At 36.4% G+C, this 14,459-nt stretch overlaps 1 protein-coding gene across 2 annotated transcripts in view; it reads right to left on the reverse strand.

The window, feature by feature from the left end:
• Nucleotides 1–14,459, reverse strand: part of Dpyd (dihydropyrimidine dehydrogenase) — a 1,202,971-nt gene that overhangs the window by 984,227 nt on the left and 204,285 nt on the right. For both annotated transcript variants that reach the window (XM_045137960.1, XM_045137961.1), the window contains one exon: nucleotides 11,758–11,868. In XM_045137960.1, the coding sequence (XP_044993895.1) occupies nucleotides 11,758–11,868 (111 nt within the window). The remainder of the gene's footprint in view (nucleotides 1–11,757; nucleotides 11,869–14,459) is intronic.

The following is a 14,459-nucleotide window of genomic DNA, read 5'->3' on the forward strand; positions in this document are numbered from 1 at the left end:
AGGTATTAGGTGAAACCCTGAGGGAGAGGTCTGAACCATGAAGTTTCTAAGGCTGTAACAGTGAGCAGATCATAAGAATGACTAACCACTTCAGGCCTTGGAAGTCCAAGAGTGGTGGGAAGCATGGAGGAATCCATTGATTAGCAATGAAGGCTGATCCCAAAAGCCATGCGATGATGGCTATTAGTGGAAAGATGGCATGAAGTTATTTGCCTGACCCAACTCACCTATTGCCATTGTCACCACTCTCCCACGCCTTTAACTCACATATCAAACCAGACAACTAAAAGGGTGGACATCAGAAATGATTCCTACAAGTAACCGATATCAAGTTTCCATAATCAGATATGTCTCAAAATGGAGATTTACTTCAGCTACAGGAAAATAAAAGTGGTCATCCTATCTGCATTCCTGAGAATTTAATTAGATAGCTGAGGTCACTAAAAAAACATTGCATTTATTTTCACCACTGAAGAAGGTATTAAGTTGGAAACAATCTTGGTTATTGATTTTTTTTTATTTCAAAAACTCAGGAATTAAAGTATATTTTTGGAAGAATACTATTGTCAACAATCTAAAAGTTGAGAAATTGCTTTGCAATCTCATATAAGGAGAGGCAAAGGTAGGCAGGAATTGCTTTGTCTCTATGAATCTGATCCAAAGCTCATCTCATTTTGGAGTTTAAACTCAGGAATATAGAGCTCAGTGTTGGGACCTATATTCTATACTAAATTTAATTCCAGCAAGTAGCTGGCTAAGCAAAAAGTGAATGGTTGCAACTTTATTAACAAATATGAATACCCTTCAATACTGCCCATGTACACCTGAGAAGTAAAGAATGGACCCAGAAGACAAGTTAAATCTCAAGTATAATTTCTGAAAGTATAAAACTTCACTATATTTGGAGCAGAAGAAACCGCATGCTAGGAGGCAAATAAACCATATAAGGTTCCCTTCCTCGTAAGAACTCTCCAGCCATGTTCTTCTATGTCTCGTCTCAGATCCTATAGTGCTCATAATCCAAATCTTCAACTCTACAGGGCATTGTCATGCTGGATTCAGAGCCCTGAAGAGCCACATCAGATGCTGAGGCAAAAAAGAAATAGGTAAGGCTCTATCTTCATGTCTTATTTTTATTGATCTTTATTATCATTTACCTTTATTTCTGTGCCTTTTTATTTCCAACAAGCCTGTCACTTATTTGTCTCATCCTAATTCCTAACCTGTTCTCAATAGTTTAACTTTTAATTCTCTCTCCACTCAACACTTTATATGTAGGAAATTCCACCCATAATCACATTTATGTTCTGGCATTTTAAAATTCTTCCTCTCCATTTTTGAATGTCAAATATAAATTGAATGCATGCTTCCCCCCATTCATCCCGTAAACAACTAAATGTATGTATAAATTTAACTCGTAGGTCATATTTTTTAATTCCTAACTATATTCAAACTTAATTTCTCTCATATTACTCACCTTCACTTGGTTTTCTTCATATCATTTGTCTTCTAACTTCCTACATCAGCCCCAGGGATCTTGCATCCATCTTTCTCATTCAATCCACCTTCTATATGCTAAAAGTAACTTTGATAATTAAAATTGCTATATTGTTTTACCTTTAAAATGGCACTATTATTACATGTGGATAAGCCTGTCTTTTCAAAAGACTGAAGAAACTTCATGGCAAGGGCCATACCACAATCACCTTTATTCCAAGTTGATAAGCAACAAAATATCCTTTTGTAAGCAGGGAATAAGCTGGATGTAGTGGCACACGCCTTTAATCCCAGTACAGGGAGGTAGAGGTAGGAAGATCTCCATGAGTTTGAGGCCACCTTGAAACTACATAGTGAATTCCAGGTCATCCTGAGCTAGAGTGAGACCCTACCTCAGGAAAAAAAAAAAAAAAAAAAAAGCAGGGAATAAATACAGAAGGCAACTAAGGCCTGACATTGTTAAACTCAAAAAAGTATTTAGGATAATTTTTTTCCAGATATATAACTGACAGATTAATTTCCAGAAAACATAAGTAATTGAGAAAGAAACAATAGAAAGTCAAATATCCCAATCAAAAATGAGCTAGCAAATTGATCAGAGACTTATCAAATGGCAAATGGCTAATACTACTTTAAAAAGTGTTCAACAGCTTTAGTCATAAGGAAATGTGAATTAAAACTACTGTATTACTTTGGTATTCCATCCTCTGCCAAATGACAACAAATGAGCCAGGGCATGGGGCAAAAGAAACTCTTATTCATTCATTCTTTTTTTTTAAATTTTTTATTTATTTGAGAGCGACAGACACAGAGAGAAAGACAGAGGGAGAGAGAGAGAATGGGCTCGCCAGGGCTTCCAGCCTCTGCAAACGAACTCCAGACGCATGCGCCCCCTTGTGCATCTGGCTAACGTGGGACCTGGGGAACCGAGCCTCGAACCGGGGTCCTTAGGCTTCATAGGCAAGCGCTTAACCGCTAAGCCATCTCTCCAGCCCTCTTATTCATTCTTGATGGAAGTACAAACAGATGTAGCCATTATGAAATAAGTGTGGAGGTTTCCAAAATGCTAACAATAGAACTACCATATAACTGAGTTATACCACTGCTGGACATATACCCTAAGGACTTTACAGCCTACATGCTACAGAGGTGCTTGTTCATCCATTTTTATTGCTGCTCAATTCAAAAGAATGGAAAATGAATTCAGGACAGATGCCCATCAGCTGATGAATGGATAATGAAGATGTGGTGCATGTATACAATGGAGTTACATTCAGCCATAAAGAAAAGTGAAATAATGAAACTTGTTGGAAGAATGGATGGAACTGGAAAATATTATACTGAGGAGGTAAGCCAGGCCTATAAAAACAAATGTTATATGTTCTCCCTCATATGAAGATCTTAGCTTTGAACTTAAGTGGACTGTCTTGGAATAAGACTCAGTAATGATCAGGAAGATAGAACGAAGCCATGAGGGTTATGACAGGAATTTTCAGAAAGAGGATTTTAGAACAATTGTTATGAAAGTAGAAGGGGGAACATTGGGAGTAGAAATACTTAAGCAGGAATGGGGAGGGAGTGGAAGAGAAAAGGGGATGATGTTTAACCAAAGTAAAGATGCATAAAAAAATCATGGGCAGACCTATTTCTTAGCAACTTGAAGTGTGTCTGTGCGTGTATGTGTGTGTGCGTGCATGCACATGTATGTGGTTTAAAGAACTGTAAAGGAAGTGTTTTTCAAGGGTACATAATGTTACCCCTAGAAGTCATTCATTATTAAATATAAATACCATTACTACCAGGGATGGGCTACTTGCCAGTGTGTTCATGGTCAGGGAGGCACAGGAGGATCCCAAAACAAAACAGGCTCTTGCCACTACTCTTTCTTAACTACCAGGACTAGATGCAATACTCTATTAATGGAGATTCCTTATGCTATAGTTGCAGCACATAGAGAAATCAAACTGGAACTAAACTGGTTCCCTACTCCCTTCTGACTAGTTATCAAAGTCAACACTCTTACTAAGTCATAGACATGCATTTTACACAATCAACAAGTCAGGTAAGTCCCCATTTGTGAAATAGTAGCATGACTACTTTGGGGTTAACCAGCTGCTTTCTAATTTGATATGATAGAAATTATACCTGGCAATGATAACCTAGTCTAAACCAGTGGCTAGAAAGGTCCTATACCCTAAGATGGAAGCTACTACTGTTGTTTGGATGAGTGGATGTATTTTGCCCATGAAACTACTACTGTCACTCCTAGCTTTGGCCAAAGAATTCTCCTATTGCTATGGACAGCAATTACTAGGGACACTCAAAATTCATTACAGTGCTAAGAATAAGTGATCCATCAATGTCAAGCCCTAAGTGGAACCTCTGCATCAACCCCTCCAAGGCTCATGGAACATTCTGGAAGAGAGAGCAGGAAGAATGTAAATGTAAGAGTATGGAGGGTGCTATGGGAATCTGTCCTCTAGACATGACATTGGCCAGTGCATCCCCAACTCATAGCAACTCTGATTTACTGAAGAATATTGTGCTCACTGACATTCCAACATACATGGAAGGAGTTACTGGCAGTTAACTGTGGGATTGCCATGGAAGGAAGAGACATTTTTTTCAGTGGTGTAGCCACTCTGAAGTTGCCCACATGCCAGTAAATGCCACCTTAAGTAAACTCAGCTCGTGACAAAAAGGATAAGACATAAAAGTAGAAGTGCAATTTGTTGGAAAGACGGAGTTCAGCAGTAGGGGAAGGTGGGTAAGAGAAAATCTTGGTGATGATATGATCAAAACTATAACTGAATAAAAATTGTCAATAAATAGATGAAAGAAAAGGAAGGTCAAACACTGTATATTTCCATAATCATTTTCAGTGTTTACAAGGAATAATTAGTGGTTTATTTCTCCTTACACAAAGTATTTCACTTAAGAATTTGTCATACCAGATTACATGAGGTCAATGACTAGTTCCACTATTTTGTTGTGGAAGGGGGATGGGCTTCTTGGCGTTCCCTGTGCATGTTTCTTCATCTTTGAGTGGAGATAAAGTATAATACCTACACGTAAAGAGTTTCAAAGGTTAAATAAAAAGAACTGAGAAATAGAGCTGCACGTGACAATTTTTTAAATGATTTTTTGTTTTACTATGAGCATCTACTATTTGTCATGTAATAAGAATAAATTTATAAAAAATGTTTTGTAAATGTCTAATAATTTCCTGTAATTAACTTCCTTTCTTCCTATTTTCATCCAGGATAAATTTTTTGAATTCATAGTATTTTTTGGTCTTTAAAAATATTTGCTTGTGGAAAATGACTGCAAAGTGTTTAGGTAATTAGGACAATTCAACATTTTCAAAAATGGCAAAAATAAATAGCAGTTATGAAACACCTGCTTAAAAGATGACAGAAATAACTTCTTCATACTCCATTAACCAGTATAAACACATTTGCCAGTTTAAATTCCTACTGAATTCAGAACTTCCAATTAATAACAATAAGAATGCCAAGAGAAGAAATTCCAGAGCAAACAGTTCAGAAATGTCATTCTTGGGGCAGTTCTCCGAGATAAAATAATACCTGAATTCTAATAAACCTATTATTAATTTATCAAAACAAAATTGGTATCTATTTTAATCAAAATTTAGAGTACCAATGTTTCATACTTGATTCATCATTTTTTAGCATTCAGCACAGTGGCTGAAGTTGGATATTTCAAGAACCAAAGAAATGAGAAGGAAGAAACACAGGTGAGGATTGCACAATCCTCAAGAAAAACTTCTTTGGGATTCAAAAGACCTCTCCTTACAACCCTGATGCTGATATGCTCACTGAATCTTCAGTAGTAAATGAATTGAAGGTCAATCATTGTATAACCAAAGCAAAAATGATTAGAAAGGCAAGGTAAATACATAATTCTCTACATTTGAGAGGGGGCCAAATATGTAACTCTAGTTATATCTGATTGATAAATAAATACAAATACAAATAAATACAAATATAAGAATCATTATAATCCACATCTTCCTTCACTTAATAGTGTCTGCTTGTTCTATAATCTTATTGGTCTCTTTCAAAGCTATAATGGGATAGACAAGAATAGACATTTGTATCCAGAAAGCTCATATATAGATCTCGCTGATCACTAAATATTCTGAATATCAGTAAATCACCATTGTTTAGCCTCCCCACTGCCATCTGTAAAATGAGAATCTGACCTGAATCATTCCCATGCTTCAGAGTAAAGATCCAATACAATAAGCAAGGGTTCTTGAGGAACTGTTAGGCACTCCATAGAGAGAAAATATATAACCATAATGTCTAGTATGTAAGAATTCACCTTGTGGGTAGATGTTGAGCATGAGTTATATGCCAGACACAGTATGAGAAGCTGGGAGCACAGGTAAGGAAACAAATAACGAAATATTAATTCTTGCTCAACTGGACTTTTGTATTCACATGGAAAGTAACAGATAATGAAAAATGTGTATAAAAAGCATATAACAGTAGCAAATGCTATAAACAATACTTAATTAAGAAAGCTCAAGAGCTTGGTAAAAAATCAAAGGATTTAATTAGAGTTTTTTGGCCTCCTAGAGATGACTTAGTTAAGATGACAGTTGTACAAGTGCATTCTTTAAGTAAGTGGAGGAATCACTGAAGACTGTAAACACAGAAAATCTAACAGAGGGAGATTACTCAGTGGTTACAGGTTATTGCTTACAAAGCCTGCTGGCCCTGAAGTGATTTACCAGTAACCATGTAAAGCAAGATGTATAAAATAATGCGTGCATCTAGACACATCCATACTCACTCTCTTTTTTCTTTTTTCTTTTCTTTTCTTTCTTTCATTCATTCATTCATTCTCTCTCCCTCACTTTCAGGCAAACAAGTAAATTGAAAGAAAATCTAAAAGGAGCCCTCAGCTATAGTGTTATCAATAACTTCCACTGGAAGCAGTCCCAGCATAAGGACTAGTCTCAAGGTCATTATAGAAAGCCAGATCGTTGTGTTGGCTGAGAAACAAAGACTGGTACTGGCAGTGGTAAGAAGTCAGGTTCAGGACAGATTTGAGAGCACAGCCAAGCAGATCTTCTACTTGGTTCTGGGAGTTGAGGAAAATAGAGAAATCAAATTCTATAATATTTTATTTTAAGTACAAATTGAGTAGAGAAGACTTCAGGAAATAGGTTTTGGAAGGAAGTTCATAATTTTATACATTTAGTTATCAGTATGTTGTACTGGAGATGCCTATTAGACATGTAAGTAAAAGTTCTCAGGAGGTATTTCATGATCAAACCAAAAACAGAAGACTAGAGAAATAAATATGGAAGTTCTCTGTGTAAAGAAGGCACTGAAAATAAGATAAAAGAATGAGATAACTAATATAGAATTTTGAAAGGAGAAAAAGGAAAAAAGTAAGTAGGAGAGAAGTAAATGATGAAAGGAGAGTTGAAGGAAGGCTATAAGGAGAGAAGAAAAGACAGAAGGGTCAGACAGAGACACACACAAAGAGAGAACTCAATGTTTAGGGGCAAAATAAGAAAAATACACAAATCAGACATTTGAAGCAAAAAAGGAGATCCAGTGAGGTAGGGTGAAAACCATGGAAGTTGGTGCCCTGGAAGCCAGGAGAAAAGAAAAAAATATTACAGGAGAGAACAAATGAGGGGTCTGGATCAAGAGCTACAGAGAATGTCCCAAGCAGCAACTTTGACAACTGATGTACAATCTTCCTAGAATCAAAATGGACACAGTAGGTGGGTGTAGATACTTAGTGATTGCTCTGCAGAACATCTACCGCAGAGGTTTGAAAAAGGCTAAATGGAGATTTTGCCGTGTGTCCATCAGACCCAGAGGAAGGCCTGGCAATGCACCGCCCTGAAGACAAGTCCAGGCCATTTTCACAATATTTCCTGTACTTTTACTTTTCAGAAATTTCAACATGACATGTCTTACTGTGGATTTCAACTAGGTTTTTAACTCTGTGTCTTTATTTCTCATTAAATGTAGGTTTGTTTTCACTTAGTATTTTTAGGGCACATTTAAAATTTTTCATCCCTGTTTTCTCTCTTTAGCTTGCTTGCTCTTGCTCTCTCTCTCTCTCTTTCTCACACTCTCTTTAATAATGTAGTGGAATTCTAGTGTTTCTTCTTAGGTGACTCCACAAGTAGATTAGTAGACCCATTTCTACTGCAGACCACCCAGTTACTACAGATGAATGTCCAAACTTTCTTAGTTGTGGTTCTGATGCCATCCCAGCAGAGGTTATGGGGCATCTCATCACCTCAGTAAAAGATGAATTTTAGGGTCCCCACATGTCTTTGTGAATCAAGTGCCTAAACAGGGGCTACTGTTCTTCTGCATTTTGCAGTGTTTGTATACAGTAGAATAATGGCTGTCTGAGAGTCTTCTGTCTCAATGGACTATTACTTTCTTGGTTCTGAGGCTAGAGAGAACAACTCACTTGCTCTCACGCTCTCTTGCTCTTTGTGTATGTGTTCCCACATGTACATGTAAGTATCCAGGTTCTTTGTCTCTATGTCTGGTTATTTGTAGGAAAAATAAATTTCATAGAACTCTTGTTATTTGGGATCTGTATTTATAGCTCACTTAACTTCTATCCAACTTGAAAAGCCTTTTATATTTGTTTTACATACAAAACGTTTTGTCTAGGTACGTTTTAACAAGACACAAGTAAAAGGATTCATAAATTAAGCAAATATCATACCTTTGGTAATAGTTTTACTTAATTCTTTACATAAGGACAGAGAATGGTGAAACAGTTTGAATTTATGTCCCCCAATCGACACAAATGTTTAATTAAAGCTATAATTGGATTTCCAGCCCCCTGACTAGAAGAGGTGTCACTGTCCTTGGATCCTAGAGTCCAGCTATAAGAAATGTTTGTGGGAAGAGTGCTGGAGCTCTGCCTGGGTATCTCAGAGTGTGCTTACTTGTGGTGCCATTGGTAGTTTTTGTTTCTCCATAAACTCAGTAAAGAAGCTAGCTTCTTTCACAATTACGGAAATTCCCCTGGATCTGTAAGCATGAAATCAATTCTGTTCCTCCTATAAAGTGCGTCCAGTCTAGAAGTTAATCCCAGTAAAGGGAACTGACTGTGACATATATTAATGAAAGTCAAGTGGACTCCATTCACTAAGTATACTGATAATAACTTTGAATACTAGCTTCATGTTCCATAACTCTGTCAATCCACACATGTCACTAGTTTTCTAAGTATCATTCTTCTACTGTAATATACCTGTTCTTATAGAATGAGATTATTTACATAGAATGGAAGCTTTAAACTTACTTTTCTACCTGTATTTGTTCCTTACATAAAACTTGATATAAAGATGTGCCAAGAAAACAAAGGTAACCACTATTAATAGTTTCACATACATTTTTGATCTTTATGAATATATAAAGGCATCATTGGATATAATACACACAGCCAAAATTATATATGTTTATGTTTCATGCATTTTGCATGTGACTTTTTAGAAAGATCATTATCTACTTAAAATAAATTTTAAAAAAATTTGTTGTTCATTTTTTATTTATTTGAGAGTGACAGAGGCAGAAAGAGGCAGAGAGAGAGAGAGAGAGAGAGAGAGAGAGAGAGAGAGAATGGCCGTGCCAGGGCTTCCAGACACTGCAAACGAACTCCAGAGGCATGTGCCCCCTTGTGCATCTGGCTAACTTGGGTCCTGAGTATCAAGCCTTGAACCAGGGTCCTTGGGCTTCATAGGTAAGCGCTTAACCACTAAGCCATCTCTCCAGCCCAAAATAATTGTTAATAGATGCACAGTTTAACATTAAATATATTTGCTGTAGAGTTTACTTAACTGTGATCTAGTGGTTGTAATACAATGAATGGTTTGTTTTTCTACATTTCTCTCTGCTGAACAAATAATGAGTAGGCTAATCCTCTTGTTACATATTTAGTGTTTGCCTAATTCTTGGTTATTTTCATGGGATATGTCACCATAAGATGAATGGTTGTGTGTGCTTAGTAGGCTGAAGGTATTTTTACAGGCTGAATTATGTACCTGTGAAATTCAGACGTTAAAACAGTAGCACTTAGTATCTCAAAATGCAACTGTATTTAAAGAGATGAACAGATTAAAAGCAGGCCATTAGAACAGGTTCTAATCCAATATAACTAGTGTGTTTTTAGAGAAAATTTGGCAACACACAAAAGAACAGATAATTTAAAAACACAGTGAGAAGGAACAATCAGTAAGCAAAGCATAAAAACACCAGAATGAGGGCTGGAGAGATGGTTTAGCATATAAGGTGCTTGCCTGTGGCGCTTAAAATACATGTTGAAATATCCAGATCTCAGGTAGCTAGACACATAATGACCAAGTACACAGTGTGCCACATTTGTACAAGGTGGCACATGCATGTAGAGTCTACTTGCAGCAGGCTGACCACCCTGGTGTGCCCATTTTCTTTCTCTCTGCCTCTCTCTCTCTCTCTCCCTCTCAAAATAAAAATAATTTTAAGAAAGATATCAAAATAAATAATTACTGCTGTCACCTTGCTTTTAGACTCCTCTACTACACCACTAAGAAAATCTAATGGTCTATCCCACTTCATTTTGTACTAGCAACACTTGCAGACTAGCACAAATGGTAATGAATACTGTCAAAGATGGTGTAAATAGATTTTCTAAAAATTTAAATCAATACATATTTGATGGAGAAAAACAAAACCTAAGTCACTACTATCTTTGACAATTACATATTTGAAAAGAAATAAAATAAAACACTCTATTTATAGGATCATTTCATGAACTAAAAATGACTTTCCTAATGCAATAACAATCCAATCATAACACAGAAAACCAGTTTATAAATATAACTCTGGGCATAAATAGTTTGATCACTTGTGAATGAGAAGCCTCAGGGAGGTTATCTTATTTCTCTAGATCACAACTCTCACATCTTTAAAATGACAACCCTACACTTGATGGTCTTTACAAGATAGCTTTGGAAATTAGATGGCTGTTTTCAGTGCCCTCCAATTGTTCCCATTATTATACATGTTCATGACATGCAGTTACCTTATCATTAGATCACATTGGGACCACATTTGGGTCCTTCCAATGACCTGCCCTCTCAATGTCAACTAAAAAGAAAATTTCCCTGTGACTCTGAATAAGGAATATAGAATGCCAAATTAAGGTCTGCCATCGACTACATGATCATCTCCTGCTATAGGGTTCCTATTGTTCTGTTGCATTCACAGACCTTTGCCCAGTGGCCAGCAATGGGCAATGAAAAAAAAAAAAAAAAAAAAAAAAAAAAAAAAAAAAACATCAGGAAGACACAAGTTTGCATCCTCAGTTCCCATTCTCACAAAGTAATCAGGGAGAAACTGTACAAAAAAACCCTCAAATTATATGACAGTACATGTTAAATAACAAAAAAGCAAATGGCAGCTAACTCAAACTAGTAATAATCACACTGATTATTTTAGAAAAAAATAAAATTTAAGGAAGACAAACAAGAAGGAAAACTGCCAAATACAAAGTTCTACATCTTCTAAAATATTATTTTAAGAGTTACTTTTGGGTTTACACCTAACCTTCACTTATGGTTTCACAGTTCTAGTTCTGTGATCACATCATAGGCACAGTTAAGTAAGATCCAAGTCAAGTGTGGTAGTTCATATCTATAATCCAAGCACACAGTGGGCTGAGGCATGAAGATTATTACAAATTTAAGACCAACCTGGCCTAGGAGTCTCTGTCTCAAATTAAAAAAAATAATTAAAAATTTTAAATAAATAAATTCAACAATCAGAAATCTCAAAGAACCTGCTTTGTTCCTCATCATGGAATTTTAAATTTTTATAATGAACATCTAATATATATAAATTCCACAGGAGCATGTGGCCCAGGTTTTAGACAGCAGTGCCTACCACACTTTTCCACCAGTAATGACCTATATTGTACAACACAACCTTAAGAGACATTTTAATGATGTCAAGAAAATGGACTTTGGTACCAAACTAAATCTGTACAATTTTAAGTTTCTCAGAAGAAATACAAAATTTTAAAAAATAAAATATTTTATATATATTTTAAAATAAAATATTTCATATCTTCAAATATAAAATATAAAAAATCTCAGCTGTGATTTAGTACATTTGAGTTTGTTTCTAAGTAGGTATAAAGTATTGCCTTCAAAGTGTGGGAGGAGATCATTTTCAAAAGAAAATAAAATGCCAGTGTACTTACAAAGCAGTTCTTATCAGAGTTTCTTTTCCAATGTTTCTTGTCTAATTTCTTGGCCGCAGTAGAACGCAGAGTTGCATGAGTTTGTGTTCGAGGATTTAAAGCCAGGATGTTCTAAAGGCAGGATAAACAACGTGTAAACATATGTAAATATGTTGGCATTAAAGAATTCAAAATTTTATTTAGCATTTCTTCATTTCTCCCTAGTAAAGGTTTAACTAGGAGTAAAATCCCTTATGATGTATGATATATAAATAAAACTTACATGTAATCTAAACAAATTATAAGATGATCCAAAATTAACAAGATGGTGCTAAAGAAAACCATGTGAGAAATCTTGTACTTGGCTTTTAAGAAAGGACTTATACATGAAAATCTCAATACAAAACTACAGATGGAAAAAATGAGATGCAATTTTTAAAGAGAAATGTCAAATAAAAAAGTACCACCTGTGTAAAGTGATTATTTCTACTAGAAATAATATGAATGTGGAGTAATTCCTATTATGCTTTTGAAAACCTGAAAAAAATAATTCTTGTCCAAGACTAATCATTCAGGAAAAAATATGATCAAAATAACCAAAAAATATACTTTTACAATGGAGATACTAAATCCTTCAGTTTAACCCAATCAACACTTTTCTCAGTATCTTCCCGAAAATGTTGATACATTGTAAAGCAGTATATAATCCTGGAAAAAAGGGAAAAAAAAATAGAGACAATATTTATAAAGGCTTTCAATAGCTAAAGAACTTACCCATGGAAAAGGGATTTAACTTATTTTGAATGAGTAGAACATGCAAAATAAAAATTATAGAAAGGAAAGGATTGTGATTCAGATATAAATAAAAAAAGTATTAGCTAAGATTGTACAGTTCACAGTAGCAAATTTCATTGCAGTCATTTAAACAAAAGCTTTCTTCCAGAATATTTCCTTGATTCATCTCCTCTGTCTCGTTCCTGGCATTCAAATAACTCTACCTGAGCACTATCTGCTACTTTAGAATGTTTTTCCTCCTTAAAGTTTTTTGTTTGTTTGTTTATTTTTATTTATTTATTTTTTCCAAGATAGGGTCTCAAGCTAGTCCAGGCTGACCTGGAACTCGCCTCGAACTCTCAGTGATTCTTCTACCTCTGCCTCCTGAGTGCTGGAATTAACGGCATGTGCCACCAAGCCCAGCTCTACCTGAAGTTATTAAGAATTAGAGTTTGCTTTGAATCTTTGAGAATCTAATATGCAGCACCAAGTATGCATCTGTGAAACAAGTGAGTCAAAATTGTGAATTTTGTTTTTAATATATATTGGTAATATAACTGTGGTGGTTTGATTCAGTTGTCCCCCATAAACTTCAGTGTGTTGAATGCTAGGTTCCCAGCTGCTGGAGATTGGGAATTAATGCTTCCTGGAGGGAGCGTATTGTTGAGGGTGGGCTAATGGGTGATATAGCCAGTGTCCCCTTGCCAGTGTTTGGCACATTCTCCTGTTGTTGTGGTCCACCTTATGTTGGCCAGGGGGATGATGTCCAACATCTGCTCATGCCACCATTTTCCCTGCCATCGTGGAGCGTCCCCTTGAGCCTGTAAGCCCAAATAAACCTCTTTTTTTCCCACAAGCTGCTCTGGTTGGGTGATTTCTACCAGCAATGTGAATCTAACTGCAACAGTAAAGTGGTACTGACTGTGTGGCTTTGGCATTTTGGAGTTGATTTTCAAGAAGAATGTGGAAGGATATGAAACCTTGGCCTAAGAGATGCCTTGCAGTGCTATAAGTACAGCTTGATGGACTACTCTAGTCAGAATTGAAGGACCTGAATGCAGGAAGAACTATGGACTGTGAGGTTTGGCTTATAAGGGTGAGAAAGAGCTTTGCTTGGACTGAGCTAGAGGCAGTTTGTGTGAGAAGCTTGCTCTTATGCCCATGTCCTGAGAAGTTGTGCAGGGTTGTTTCACATAGAAATGAACTGGTGTGAACAGAGAAATATGGAACGGAAGAAAAATCTTTGGGTGAACTGCTGCCTATTCAGCTGCAATTGAGAGGTTACAACCTTTGGGCAGGGGACCTGCACTGGGGCAACAGGAAGAATGTAGACTCTTTTGAAGAGACCTAAGTGTTCAAGGAACATCCTGTACTTCAAAGTTTGCTTTATTCTCCCCCTCGATTAACAAATTGGCACTCTTCCTGGTATTATGGAGTATAAAAATGCAGGAAAGAGAGGGTCATTGAGTGTGCAATGCAGTCTTGTGTTTTGGAAATGGCCATGGGCAGTGTGAAGCAGGTTTGCTAATTGCCTGTATAGAGACTCCATGGAGCCATGGGTATGAACCCTGGATTGCAGTGAAGATCCAGTGGAGATGCCGGGACCACAAGATGGCTGCTAAGGAGCTGCCGGCCCCAATGACGTTTTCCAGGACTGTGAGTAGCCTAGCTGGAGGGGCAGAATTGTAATACCAGAGACTTGTTGCTAGTTAGAATTACTGGACTTGTAACTAGAGTTTGATGTTTAAATCTTGTATTGCTTGAGTATTTCTTTGCTCTGCCCAATGCCATCTTTTGCAGTGTGAATGTTTATTATGTACCATTATGGAATTTTTGAGGTTATTTTTTGGAATTATGGCTCACTTAAAAGATCTTGGAATGTTTGTACATCATTGGGATTGATAAAAACTATGGGGACAATTAAAGTTCGACTGAATGTATTGTACTTT

This window comes from Jaculus jaculus, chromosome 19 (assembly GCF_020740685.1).
Source record: "Jaculus jaculus isolate mJacJac1 chromosome 19, mJacJac1.mat.Y.cur, whole genome shotgun sequence".
Taxonomy (NCBI): Eukaryota; Metazoa; Chordata; class Mammalia; order Rodentia; family Dipodidae; genus Jaculus; species Jaculus jaculus.